Source organism: Pipistrellus hanaki (assembly GCF_964339955.1).
Source record: "Pipistrellus hanaki genome assembly, chromosome: 11".
Classification (NCBI taxonomy): domain Eukaryota; kingdom Metazoa; phylum Chordata; class Mammalia; order Chiroptera; family Vespertilionidae; genus Pipistrellus; species Pipistrellus hanaki.
The window spans coordinates 14,738,369-14,753,176 of NC_140513.1; the positions used below are offsets into that span (position 1 = coordinate 14,738,369).

Consider the following 14,808-nt stretch of genomic DNA (forward strand, 5'->3'; position numbering starts at 1 on the left):
GAAAATATATTTGCCAATGATACATCCAATAAAAGATTAATATCCAAAAAAATATATAAGGAACTCATACAATTAAACAAAAGAAGACAAACAATCCAATTAAAAATGGGCAAAGAATCTAAATAGATTCTTTTCTAAAGAGGACACAGAGATAGCCAAGAGACATATGAAAAAATGGTCAAAGTCACTGATCTTCAGAAAGATGAGATGCAAATTCAGACTACAATGAGGTATCACCTTACACCTATCAGAATGGCTACTGTCAACATATCAACAAATGACAAGTGCTGGTGAGGCTGTGGAGAATAAGAACCCTAATACACTGCTGGAGAACCCTAATACACTGCTGATGGGAATGCAGATTGGTGCAGTTGTTATGGAAAACAGTATGGAGTTTCTTCAAAAAATTAAATATGGAACTGTCATTTGACCCTGCAATTCCACTTCTAGGAATATATTCTTAAAAAAAAAAAAAAAAAAAAAAAAAAAAACACCAATCAAAAAGAATATATGCACCCCTATGTTCATAGCAACACAATTCACAATAGCTAAGATCCAGAAACAGCGCACCAGTAGATGAGTGGATAAAAAAGCTGTGGTACATATATACCATGGAATACTACGCAGCTGTAAAAAATGACCTTTTACCCTTTGAGACAGCATAAAGAGACCTGAAGAGTATTACAAGCAAAAAGCCAGTCAGAGAAAGACAAATATCACATAATCTCACTTAAATGTGGAATCTAATGAATAAAATAAACTGATGAATAAAATGATCCAGCAACATAGAGGCATGGAACATACTGTCAAATCTCAAAGGGAAGGCAAACATGGGTGAGCAGGTGGAAAGAGATCAACAAAATAATTGTATGCATGTATGCATAATCAGTGGATCTAGATAATATATGGTGAAGTTCTGGGGTAGGGAGTGGGGCAGGCTAGAAGGGTTAATTGGGGGAAAGGGGAGACATATGTAATACTTTCAACATTAAACTGTTTTAGAAAATTTGTTTTAAAAAAAGAGTAAAAACAGTAACTTTGCAAACATTATCATATGCATTCTGATATGTACTGGTATAAATCTAAGCCTGAAATATACATACAAACATACTAGTACATACATACATACATACATACATACATACATACATACATACACACACAGAGAAGGTAAACATAGTACAATATTAACCATTGGGGAATTGCCTAAAGATTGACCAGGAATTCTTAATATCATTATTACAACTTCTCTATTTTTTAAAATCATTTCAAAATAGAAAGTTGAAAAATCTTTTTTCCCAGCTGGAGCAATGCTCAAGAACAAAAGAGTTCAGGGCATGACTGGAATCAGGGACACTGTCCCCCAGGACTCCAGTCCCTCTTACTCTTTTCTGGGCTCCCAAAGGGCAGTCAGAAATCAGCCACAAGCTTGGGGACCTGGTTAGAGTCTCTCATTAACAGTTAAGTGTTATCATGGACTCATTTCTCTGGAGCTGGTTAAGGAAAAGGAAAGTCTGTAGAAGTGCCAAGGTACCAGATGTTGCTTCTGTGTGTCTGGATGTGAGGTCTCCTGAAGAAAACCTGAGGAGATGGGCAACAGTCTGGAGCAGAAGGTGTCTGAACTCACCGATGATGAGCCCAGGTGAGAGGAGCTGGAAATCTGCCCTTGGCGATGGATCTGCCTGTGTGCTAGTGGGTTCATGTGTGAGACAATGTGTCCATGACCCTGTGTGTGTATTGTGTACACTTGTATATGCGCTGTTTGATAGTTGTGTATGTGCTTTGAATCTGACTCACAGTCTCATTTCAGCATATGTAGACCAAGTTATCAGCCTCCTGGATGTGATTAGGGACTCCTGCTTCATGTTTGTGATTGTAAATACTGGTATCACAGCTGAGCATTGGGAGTGAGACTGTTATCTCTGCTGCTGGACAAGAAGATGCCTGCCTCATCAAGAACCAAAATCAGCTCAGAAAGAGCTCAGACCTCTGCTCAGCAGTGTGTTGTGCACATGTGAGCTGTGCCTGTGGGCGACACTCTCGTATATGAGAGCTGGAAATTATGTTATTGATTTTCTCTGTGTGTGTGTGACACATGTGTATGACTGTATGCATGAGTGTTGGTGGTGGTTTAATGACTGTGCCTGTAAACTGAATAGGCTTAACTGTTCCATGCTGACTGCAAGGGGAAGGTAAGAAGGAGGAAAGTTTCATTAACACACTCATTAATAGGAGAGTGTATACTGTTTGTTGTAGTGAGTGTGGTTGGGTGTGCATATGTGTTGTGATGTGTGTTTCTTATAAGATTACTGAATTGTTTGTACTCTTGTATGATGTAATATTTAAGTTATGTATATGTGGTGATTTGAGTGTTCATCAGGTGCACCATGAAGCATGTGTGTTGATGAAGATTGTTAGTATGTTTTGGGGTGAGAGGTGTATTATTGTAGGTTGTGTATGTCCAACTTTGTGTTAATTCTGACTTGTATGTATGCATATGATTGTTTATGAGTTGAACCACATATTGGCAGTTCTTCCTTTACTATGGAAATTTGGTCAGGGGTGACTTACATTCTCCAATCAGCAGTGTGTGTGTGAGTGTGTGTGTGTAGTGTATCCATGATTCAAGTGTTTCCTAAAGTGTTCTCCTTCAGGGCACCATTACCTAAGATACTCAAATTCTAAGCAACACCCTGTCTCTTGAAATTGATTTGCTATTATTTTTATGAACCTGAGTGTGACTGAGTTGCTCAGAATTTTCCAACCTTTTCTTTATTTTTACTAAACATACCATGGAAACAAACAAACTAACCATAAACTCCAGGCATCATGATGTGTAAAGGGCAGAATTAGCATTATATAGTGATGAGATCTTGGGGAGGTTATATAAAACATTGGTCTAACTTTCACATATATAAAATGGAAAGAATGACACAAGTTTAATGAATCTTGCAGACATTCTCAGTAAATAGTTATTTCATAAATAGATCTTAATGTATTTGAGAGGTTTTTGTCAGTTGGAAAGTAAATAAACATGAAGGAATAAAATTAACTAGTAAAGGGAATAAAAACACATTTTGGACAACTCTGGGTCCTCACAGCTCTAAAATAATATATTGTGCTTGGCTCCTAAGCAAGAAAAGGGAAGTTTCCCTGGGTAACAGTTAAGACAATGGTTTCTGCCCTGGCCTGTTTGGCTCAGTGGCTAGAGTACTGGCCTGTGGGCTGAAGGGTCCCTGGTTCAATTCCGGTCAAGGGCATGTACCTTAGTTGCAGGCACATCCCCAGTGGAAAGTGTGCAGGGGACAGCTGATGGATGTTTCTCTCTCATCAATGTTTCTGACTCTATCCCTCTCCCTTCTTTGTAAAAAAATCAATAAAATATATTTTTTAAAAGAAAAAACAAAGCATGGTTTCTGATCACACAGACATATTAGACTGAACTCCATGAAGTAGCTAACACTTGGTGATTTCTAATTTATAGAAAATGGTAATACATATATATCAAATTATAAACATTTCATATTACATATATAATAGATATTAATACACACACATGTATTTGTGTGCCATTCTGTCCCTGCTGTACTGCTGTGAGCCTGCAGAATTTGTGTCATTTATGTTTCTATTTCTTAAAAACTAAAATAGGTCAAAGAATACAAATCCTTAGAGAAGCTGTGAAGAGGTTTTAAAACCTGGGAATGTAAGGCTGATGAATGGATTTGATTAGGAAATGTAGGTAAAGTCCTTAGCCTGATACCTAAATGTTCGCCTAAATGTTCAGCGTTATTTTGAAAGACACGTGGTGGACAATTCTGGTTTTGAAGATATTCCGGCATCAAGTGGGTTTCAGTGGCCACCCATTTCCAGAGTGTCCCTGAGTTACAGCTGAGGGTCAATGGGAGCAGGCAGGTTCACAGGAAGTCTGACAATGCTCCAACCATGCCCACTCAGCACTGGAGTCTCACATTACTTTCAGGCAGAAACAACCAACACCACGTTGCAGGCTCTGACCTTCCATTCCTGCCACAGTGAATGATTATGGTTTGGCTCTGGCCTGGAGTAGAAATGATCCCACCATGCTCATCAAGATGTAAACTCATAGGAGTGGGCACATTGCATTCTTATTTACTGCTGCATTTCAGTCCTTAGTAGAGGTTCTGACACAGATGTGATGTTAAAGGTAATACCTGAGTAAACATCAAACCCCTCTTACTTCTGATGAAGTCTTGTGACTACTTAGGAGGCTCAATGTGTTCCTGGAGCGAGACTGGGAGAGAGGAAAGAGACACACATCCACAGGTGTGAGAAATTAATATTTAAGTGTTTAAAAATGAATGGTTTTCCCAATAATGACAGTATGAGATGAGATGTCCTGTTCATCCTTTCTAGGTGCCTGAGACTCCCAACCCTTCTTCATCCCCAGCAGACAGAGGAGCAGCATGAGCCTGAGAACCAGAGCAGCGTGTCCCAGTTCCTCCTCCTGGGGCTCCCCATCCCACCAGGGCAGCAGGGCGTGTTCTTCACCCTGTTCCTGGGCATGTACCTGACCACGGTGCTGGGCAACCTGCTCATCATCCTGCTCATCAGGCTGGACTCCCGCCTGCACACGCCCATGTACTTCTTCCTCAGCCACTTGGCCTTCTCTGACATTTCTCTTTCCTCTGTCACTGTCCTTAAGATGCTCATGAACATGCAGACTCAGCAACAATCCATCTCCTATGTGGGATGCATTTCTCAAATGTATTTTTTCATGTTTTTTGGTTCTCTTGACAATTGTCTTCTGGCTGTGATGGCATATGACAGGTATGTGGCCATCTGTCAGCCTCTGCACTACACCACCATCATGAGGGAGGGGCTGTGTGTGCTGCTGGTGGGTGGCTCCTGGATTCTCTCCTGTGGCATTGCCCTTTTGAACACCCTCCTCTTGGTCCAACTGTCTTTCTGTGCTGACAATACCATCATTCACTACTTCTGTGACCTTGCTGCACTCCTGAAGCTAAGCTGTTCGGACACCTCCCTCAATGAGCTGGCCATATTCACCGAGGGAGGGATGATTTTATTTTTGTGTTTTGGTGTAATTTTGGGCTCCTATATCCGTATAGGGACCCTCATATTGAGGGTCCCCTCCACTAAGAGACTCTATAAAGCCTTGTCTACCTGTGGCTCCCATCTCTCTGTGGTGTTGTTATACTATGGGACAGCTGTAGGTGTTTACTTTTTCTCCTCAACATGGAGTTACAAAGACATAATTGCCTCGATCATGTATACGGTAATTACCCCCATGCTGAACCCCTTCATCTACAGCCTGAGGAACAGAGATATAAAACAGGCCTTAGGCATATGTGTCAATAGGGTTAAGTTCTTTAAGTGGCAATATTAAATCCTCTTATTGCAGTCAGGAACACATGGAAATATATCTCCTAAAATTACTAAATAGTCCACATCTCCATATAATTTTAATAGAATATCCATTCTGTTGTCATGTACAGTGTGGTTAATATGTAAACTAGGTCAAGTTTGCTACATGGATTGTTAGTAATGTTATAGTCCCAATTAGTAATTGTTGCTTGTTCATCACCTCATAAGATATATGCAAAATCTTATGCAAAATATATTGCACAATTATAGTTGTGGATTTGTCTTTTTCTCCTTTGAGATGTGTCTTGCTTATTTATTTTTTTATACTATGTTATCAATGACATACTGATTTAGCTTCATGATTTTCTTCTGGTGAAATTTTTTTTACCTTATTCTTTGATGCTGGCTTTTGATAGCTTCAAATTGATTGTGAGAATCTCTTCCCAACTGACATTCAGTGACATCATGTTGGTAGATTGCAATCAGCCATGATAAGAAAAATTACACTATGAAAAATGGCATATGCTACAAAATAAGGCTTTTTTAAAAAGAGAGCCAAACATTTTAAAAATACATATAAAATCATACCACTGCATTTATAATTAGGAGGTATTTCTAGAAATGGGCTTTACTTTAACCACTCATCTACTTCCAATATTAGTATAGGTACTTTATATCTATTGCTATAGATATAGGTACACTTACAGATATACGAACAGACATCCTGTATAATGAAGAGGTAATATGCAAATTGACCATCATTCCAACACACAAGATGGCTACCCCCTTGTAGTCAAAAATGGCTACCCCCATGGGGGAGGGTAGTTAGGGGCGACCAAGCCAGCAGGGGAGGGAAGTTAGGAATCAATCAGGCTGGCAGAGGAATGATTAAAGGGTGATCAGGCTGGCAGGCAGAAATGATAGGGGCAATCAGGCAGGCAGGCAGGCGAGTGGTTGGGAGCCTGCAGTCCTGGATTGTGAGAGGACAGTTAGACATTCCTCAAGGGGTCCCAGATTGGGGGACACACACCCCACCCCTGTACCCAAATTTCATGCACTGGGCCTCCGGTATAGGTATAAATATACAGATAGAGATATAGATACTAATATAGAATAGGTAGTAAAATGGAGCTTTCTTGCAGTTAGAGTTTAAATTGTATATTTTTCCATCACTTGAAACTTTTCTTTTTCCTTATATCTCGGAGGTTTCCATTATTAACAATGTAATGCTGGATATTGCTCATTTTATGTAGAACAACAATTATTGTATTTCTGGAGAATTTTATCTTTTGACATCTAATGTAATCATAATACATTTTAATTTATATTTTCCATGTAACTATGTTTTTTATTTGATACATGTTTCACATATATTCTATCTTGTCTTCCTCCCTTTTGACTAAATATATATTTTAATCCATTTCCCTCTACAGTAGGTCCTTGGACTACATCTGAGCTCCACTCCTATGGTGCGACATAATGTGATTTTCACCATAAGTCAGAACCCACCTACATAAGCACCTACATCACTCACGTGGAGCACATACACAGCAGTAATGAAGTGAAACAGTAAAAAAAAAAAAAAAAAAAAAAAAAAAAAAAAAAAAATTTAAATAACAATTCTAATCTTTACTTGTGGTAAATAAATAATCAAAAACATAAAGCACATATGTACATACGTCGAAATGGCAGGACTTTTTTTATATATAAATAAATGGGAGATGGCAACATAACCACAAAACGACATATGTCCAGTCCAACGTAACCTAAGGACTGTCTGCATTAACTTAATCATACATTATTATTATTGTTTTATAATTCTCCCCTGTGCTCTTAAGAGATCATTTCTTACACTCCCTTTAATTTTTCATTGTAGTTTGATATACAAAATATAAAATTTACCACTTTAGAGTGCCTTGGGTGGGGCCTGGATGAGGCTGGTTGACCTATTTGGAAATGTCTTTTGTGGGAAGTGTATCATTGGGCATGTGGAGGTATTATTGATATGAGAAAATGCTAAGTAACAGATTTACTATCTGAAAAGGGATTTACTATCGGGGAAAGGGAGGGAGGAAGAGACTGAACATAAACTGTGCACCTATGGATGAGGACAATGGGGGATGGGGGAGGGGGCAGAGGGTGGGGTGGGAACCTGGTGAAGGGGGGAAGAAATGAGGAACCTTTGTAATAATATGAACAATAAAGATTGATTTAAAAAAAAAAAGTAAATAAATAAAATAAAAAATAAAAAAATAAAAAAAATAAAAAATAAAAAATAAAAAATAAAAAACAAAACAAAAACTATATCCTGCCCAGCGGTGTGTCTCAGTGGTTGAGCATCAACCCTTGAACCAGGGCAGTTCTATTCCCAGGCAGGACACATTCCCAGGTTTCAGGCTCAATCCCAGTAAAGGGTGTGCAAGAGGCAACCAATCAATGAATCTCTTTAATCATTGATATTTCTATCTTGCTCTCCCTTACTTTCTCTGAAATCAATAAAAACATCTTAAAATATAAAAAAAATAAAATAAAATAAAATAAAATAAAATAAAATAAAATAAAATAAAATAAAATTTACCACTTTAGCCATTTGAACCATTTAGGACACTCATCAGCAATATCTCATTTTATAATCACTAAAATAGTCTCTATAGAACATCAATTGAGTAACTTGCAACTGTAAAAAAATAAGAAATGCCGATACCGGTTTGGCTCAGTAGATAGAGTGTCGGCCTGCAGACTGAAAAGTTCCGGGTTCAATTCCAGTCAAGGGCATGTACCTTGGTTGCGGGCATATCCCCAGTAGGGGGTGTGCAAGAGGCAGCTGATTGATGACTCTCATTGATGTTGCTCACTCTCTATCCCTCTCTCTTCCTCTCTGTAAAAATCAATAAAATATATATTTTTAAAAATAAATAAGAACAAGGATATCTATTAATACAAAGAAATATTAAGATATATTGCTAAATGAAAAAATGCAATGTGTAAAAGAGCATTTATAGCATGCTACCTCTCAAGTAAAGGAAATAAAATGTCCATATGTCTGTCCATTTGAGCAAAAAGAAGCACAGAAAGAATAAATCAGAAACTAATAGGATTTTTTATGTACAGGAATTGGGGCAAAAGTGATGGGGAGATGGGGAGAATTATTTATGTAGTTTTGACTATGTTGCTTTTGCAAGCAAAACATGAATAGAAAAGGTGGCTAGTAAAGCAAAATAGAATAAAACAAATCAAATGAAAATAACAAAATTTAAATTAACATCATAATTACACTGAAAGGGAAAATAAAATAAATAATCTAAGTAGTTCTTGAATCCAGAATTTTATCTATATACTTTCACAATTTAAAAAAAGAAAAAAGAAAAACCTCAAAACAAAGTTTTAAGCTGTGGTATGTTATTAACTGTAGTGTGAGTTCAAGATTCTGAAACAACTCACCATGTATCCAAAGATTCAGCAAATAAGTCAACACTGAGAAAAAGATCGTAACTCTCACTCTCAGGAAAAGGAGCTCTGAAGATGGAAAAGGAGAGGCTGGAAAACACTATGGTGTCAAACTAGAGTTGGAGATATCAATTCAAACTCATGGGTTTTAAAATATATAAACAGTTTGCAATTTATTTTTTTATTCATAGTCTGTATACCAACATCTCCTAGTTGGCTTCTCTGAGATCATTTAGAATCCTTGCAACCAATGAAAATGCTTAAAGCTACAAAATAAATAATGGTAATGGGTTATAACTCAAGAGAATAAGGAAGTGTCCATGAGACTATAATGATACCAAAAAATAAAAAATAAAGTTAAATAAATAAAGTGGGAAATAGGGTAAGTCCCTTCTTATAGGAGAATACACCTAATAAACATCTTATCTAATAAAGAGGGGAAATGCAAATTGACTGCCACACCATAATGGTCAAGATGGCTGTGCCCACAGCGGAGGCTGAGTTCCCATAAGGAGCCTTAACAAGCAACCAACAGGGACCTGAGGCTGTATGGTGCTGGGCCTGGGAAGGGGACCTGCGGCTGCGCCCCCACCTGGTGAAGCTTGACAGGGGACCTTGGGCCACGCCCCCATCAGGCAAGGCTTGATGGGGGACCTCAGGCTGTACCCCCAGCCCCGGCCCGGGCAACTTCAGACCTAGCCCCCCGTCTGGCAGGGCTTGATAGGGGCCTTAAAGCATGCCCCCTGCCCAAGCTCAGGGTGGAGGACCTCAGGCCACGCACCCTGCCCTGTGCCAGGGGACTTGAGATTCCATCCCCTGCCTGGTGAGGTTTGACAGGGGAACTCAGGCCACGCCCCCTACCTGGCAGGGCTTGATGGGGACCTCAAGGCACACACCCCCCATCCCAGACCAGAGGGCCCCAGGCCATGACCCCTGTCCCAGCACCAGGCCAGGCAATCTGAGGCCATGCCCCCTACCCAGTGGGGCTTGACCAGCCAGGTCTAGATCTAGCCCAGTGAAGGTGGGGCTGGCTGGTTCTGGGTCTCACACAATTTTGAGGCGCACGTGGGGGAGGGGGGGCGGGGGGGGAGGGGGGGACTTGACTTTGGTTCCCATGGCATATCCCAGACTCTGACAGGAGGAAGATTTTCATATACATTTTACTAATTTTCTTTCATCTCTGACACTTTTATTACAGAGCAAGGGCAAAGAGCAATATTAAAATATTTCCTCTAATTAATTCCCTTGTAATGTGCATGAATTTCATGCACCAGGTTACTAGTAGAAGAATTAATTAGAAGAATCACCAGTTAGCCACCACATTTACAATAATTTTGTCATATAAAAATCACCAATAAATATTTACAGAGAATTCCTTATGACCTCAGCATATTTTTATAGATGAGCCATATCTCTACCCTCTCATATCCCAGAGAACATTTGTTCACTTTTTCCACATACAGAACTATAGGAATTTGAAGACAATGATTGTGTGACCCACCCTATATCAAATATGTTCAATTCGTTTATTTCTACTTATTTGCTGGTAAGTAAAGTATTTTCTAGGACTCAAACCTGGGTCTGCACATATCAAAGTGAATACTTTATATTGGTACCACCAGGTCAGAGCCTTTGCCACCCGAGCATCATGATGATGACATTGATGACAATGGCACTTACAATTCTATATATGAAACTTAAACGGTTTTCAAAGTCCTATTTCCCACAGATGGTAACCAAGTGTCCAGGTTACCTAGGGCTGAGGGATGTTCCATTTTATTTTTTTATTTTTTTTTTTTTTTAAATATATTTTATTGATTTTTCACAGAGATGAAGAGAGAGGGATAGAAAGTTAGGAACATCGATGAGAGAGAATCATCGATCAGCTGCCTCTTGCACACCACCCACTGGGGATGTGCCCGCAACCAAGGTACATGCCCTTGCCCGGAATCGAACCCGGGACCTTTCAGTCCGCAGGCCGACGCTCTATCCACTGAGCCAAACCGGTCCCGGCGGGATGTTCCATTTTAAACGCAAGGAAGTCCTGAGTAAACACAGAGGATTGTTTGATCACTCCAGAAAGCATCCTCCTTTTGTTAACGCCATCAAGAAAAGACAATAGCAGGGAAAAAACTAGTATCAGACCAGCATTTAATAAAAAATAGTTCTAGTTCTGTATTATCCTTATCATTTCATGGATCTTCAAAGGAAAAGAGGGAAGATACTCCCATCATACCCAGAATATCTGAGTCTCAACTATGACTTATCTATGTAATTAGTTATGCCTTTTCTAACCTTACACGAGACAGAGCAACAGAAAGAGAGAGGGAAAGAAACAGAAACAGAGACACAGAGAGAAAAACCTGTGCTTAATAATTTTCTAGTAAATACATATCTCCAGGATATCTTTTTTTTTTTTTTTTTAATCTTCACCCAAGGGTATTTTCTATTGATTTTTTTTTAAGAGAGTAGAAAACATAGAGTAAGATAGAAATATTGATGTGAGAGAAACACATCAATTGGTTGCCTTCTGCATGTGCCATGACCAGGGCCCGGGGCAGGGAGGAGCCTGCAACCGAGTTATGTGCCCTTGACCAGAATCGAGCCCAGAATGCTTAGGTCTGCAGGCCGAAGCTCTATCCACTGAGCCAAGCCAGCCAGGCCAGATATCTTATTATTCAGATTTCACAAGCCTATGAAATTGATAGCTTGCCTATTGGAAAAGGGGCAGGTGGAAAAGACTAAAACTTCGGAAGTTTCTTCCCATCTAATCTCCAGTTGGACCTCTTCCAGCTGATCTACAGGACAACATACTAGAGAGCTAAAATGTGAAGGTCACACTCAACAGGATCTCCCATTATCATTGTCCATAGACCTCACCTCTGTACATGTTTACAAGCCTGCTGCCAAGAAACATCAGTGCGTCTCTGTGACCTCTGAAAAGAATGCAGAGAACAGATGAAAGACTTTGAATGATATAACTTTTTGGAGTCTATGTATATTTAAGCAAGATTTTCCTCCAAATGTTTTACTTTAAATGAGGATTAGAAACCAAACCAGTGTCTCTGACTTCCTGCTCCTGAGCTTCTCTGAACACCCAGAGCAACAGCCCCTCCCTGTTCAGACTCTTCCTGGGCATGTACCTGGTCACCCTGGTGGGGAACCTGCTCATCATCCTGGCCATAACTCTGACTAGCACCTCCACACTCCCTGGCCAATCTGTCCTTCATCAACACCTGCTTCTCCTGCTCCATTGTCCCCATCCAGACCCAGCACTACACCATCTCCCACGCTGGGTGTCTCATGCAGATGTACTTCTTCATGGCATTGACCCTTCTGGATGACTTCCTGCTGGCTGTGATGGCATATGACCGGTATGTGGCCATCTGTCTTCCTCTACACTACACCACGATCATGTGTCCTCAACGCTTCCTGGGGCTGGTCGCTATATCCTGGCTCTTCTCCCACCTCCTGGCCTTCTCACTCACTCTCCTGATGTCTCAGTTCTCTTTCTGTGCCTCCCATTCCATCCCACACTTCTGTGGTCTTCTCCCACTCCTCAAACTGGCCTGTTCAGACACCCAAATCTTTCAGACCATGATGTTCACTGAAGCAGCCCTTGCAGGTGTGATCCCTCTCACATGTGTCCTGGTCTCTTATGCCCACATCATCCACACTACCCTTAGGGTCCCCTCTGCTGGGGGGAAACACAGAGTCTTCTCTACCTGTGGCTCTCACCTGTCAGTGGTCACTCTTTTCTATGGGACACTCTTTCTAGTGTATTTCCAGCCCTCTTTTTCCTATTCAGCAGATACTGAGTATATACTGGCAAAAGGCTAGACATATGGATCAAAGACATAGAATGAAGAGTCTACAAATAAACCTTCACATTTATGGTCAATTTATTTTCAACAAGGCTGCCAGGACAACTCAGTGGACAAAGAGCAGTGTTGTTAACCATTAGTGCTGGAACAACTGGTTATCCAAAGGCAAAAGAATGAAGTTGTATCTTTACCTCATATCACACACAAAAATTAACTCAAAATAGATCATAGACTTCCATGTACTAGCAACTACTAAAACTAAGCAACTCTTAGAAGGGAAGTATGGCAGTAAGTTTTTATGACCTATATTACACAATGGCTTCTTAGGTATGACACCAAAAGCACAAGCATTAATAGAAAAAGTGGATAAATGGGACGTCATCAAAATCAATAGGGTTTATGCTTCAAAGATATCATTGAAAGAATGACTATCAACCCAATGCAAGGTAGAAAATATATGCAAGTCATATATCTGATAAGATATTTGTATTAAGAATATATAAAGAACTTTTACAACTCAATAAAAAGAAGACAAATAATCCAATTTTAAAATGGACCAAAGAAAAAAACATCCGTATGACACTTGCCATGCCTAGGAAATGGATGACCAGCATAAACCTATTAAATAGATATCATGGATTAAATGGTTCTTATTTTATAACATTAAAATAAATAAATACGGACAAAGGATTTAAGTAAACATTTCTCCAAATAAAGAATACAAATGGCCATTTAGCACATCAAAAATGTTCAACATCCTTAGTCATGAGGAACATGCATATCAAAATCACAATGAGATACCATTTCACTTTCACTAGAATGGTTATAATAAAACAGTGAACAATATCAAAATGTTGGCAAGAAATGAGAGAAAGGTGAACCCTTGCCATGTTGGTGAGATCGTAAAATAAAACAGCCACTTTGGTAGTTTCCCAAAAACTTAAGCATAGAGTTACCACAGGATCCAACAGTTCCATTCCTAGGCATATAAATAAGAAACACGGGTCCAATCAAAAGCTTGGACCTGAATTGCTCACAGTAGCATTATTTGTACACACCAAGGAGTATAAAGTAGCAATAACCAAAGAAACAACCCAAAAAGCACACAACCACGGAAATTTTCTGTTGGCGATAGTTATCAGCTCAGGTCCTACATTAAACAAACGCCAAAGCATAACTACTTCTAGGGAAGATATGTTGGTGGAAATGCTCATGAAAGGTAAAGGGAGCTCTGGCTGGGCAGCTCAGCTGTAGGAGCATTGCCCTGTACACCAAAAGGTTGCGGGTTCCATCCCCGGTGGGGGCGCACATGGGAGGCAACCACTCCACGTTTCTCTCTCTCCTTCTCCTCTCTCTCTCTTTCTCTCAAATCAATAAAAACATATCTTGGGGTGAGAATTGTTTTTAAAATATATTTTATTAATTTTTTACAGAGAGGAAGAGAGAGGGATAGAGAGTTAAGAACATCGATGAGAGAGAATCATTGATCAGCTGCCTCTTGCACATCCCCTACTGGGGATGTGCCCGCAACCAAGGTACATGCCCCTGACCAGAATCAAACCTGGGACTTTTCAGTCTGCATGCCAACGCTCTATCCACTGAGCCAAACCGGTTTCGGCTTGAGTGAGAATTAAAAAAAAAAAAAAAAAAAAAAAAAAGGGAAAGGGAGCCTGACCACACTGGCTCAGTGGTTGAGCATCAACCTATGAACCAGGAGGTCACAGTTCAATTCCTGGTCAAGGCCCAGGCCCAGGTTGCGGGCTCGATCCCCACGGTGGGGCGTGCAGGAGGCAACTGATCAATGATTCTCTCTCATCATTGATGTTTCCATCTCCCTCTCCCTTCCTCTCCGGGTAATGGGACGCTCCGTCCCTCGCCCATGACCTTGAACTGCAACTTCTCCATAAATTCCCGATGCGGGAGCCAATCCTCTCTGAAATCAATACAAATACATATATTTTTTAAAGGGGGGCGGGGGGGGTTTTGTGTGGGGGTGATAGGGAAGTCACCCCCACACAAAACCGTCCACTTCCATAACGCTGCCCCAGAGGAGAGGAACAGAAAACCACCTGTTGGGGCACAAACTGATTCCGGAACGCCGAGGGGAAAGGGCCACACACTTCCGGTCGGTGGCAAGGGTCACAGCGAGGCACTCACCTCCGAGTCCCTCCTGAGA

At 40.3% G+C, this 14,808-nt stretch overlaps 1 protein-coding gene and 1 pseudogene across 2 annotated transcripts; both read left to right on the forward strand.

Moving 5' to 3' along the window:
- Window positions 1-4,378: 4,378 nt before the first annotated feature.
- Window positions 4,379-5,383, forward strand: LOC311630369 (olfactory receptor 1J4-like; the record flags this gene model as incomplete). Its single annotated transcript, XM_084899283.1, has 1 exon — window positions 4,379-5,383. Exon 1 carries the CDS (start codon window positions 4,541-4,543, stop codon window positions 5,381-5,383), a length of 843 nt encoding a protein of 280 aa, XP_084755409.1. The 5' UTR covers window positions 4,379-4,540.
- A 6,462-nt stretch (window positions 5,384-11,845) lies between these two features.
- On the forward strand, window positions 11,846-12,648 carry LOC311630271 (putative olfactory receptor 1F2; annotated as a pseudogene). The gene has a single exon. The product of its transcript is annotated as a putative olfactory receptor 1F2 (transcript).
- Window positions 12,649-14,808: the final 2,160 nt, after the last annotated feature.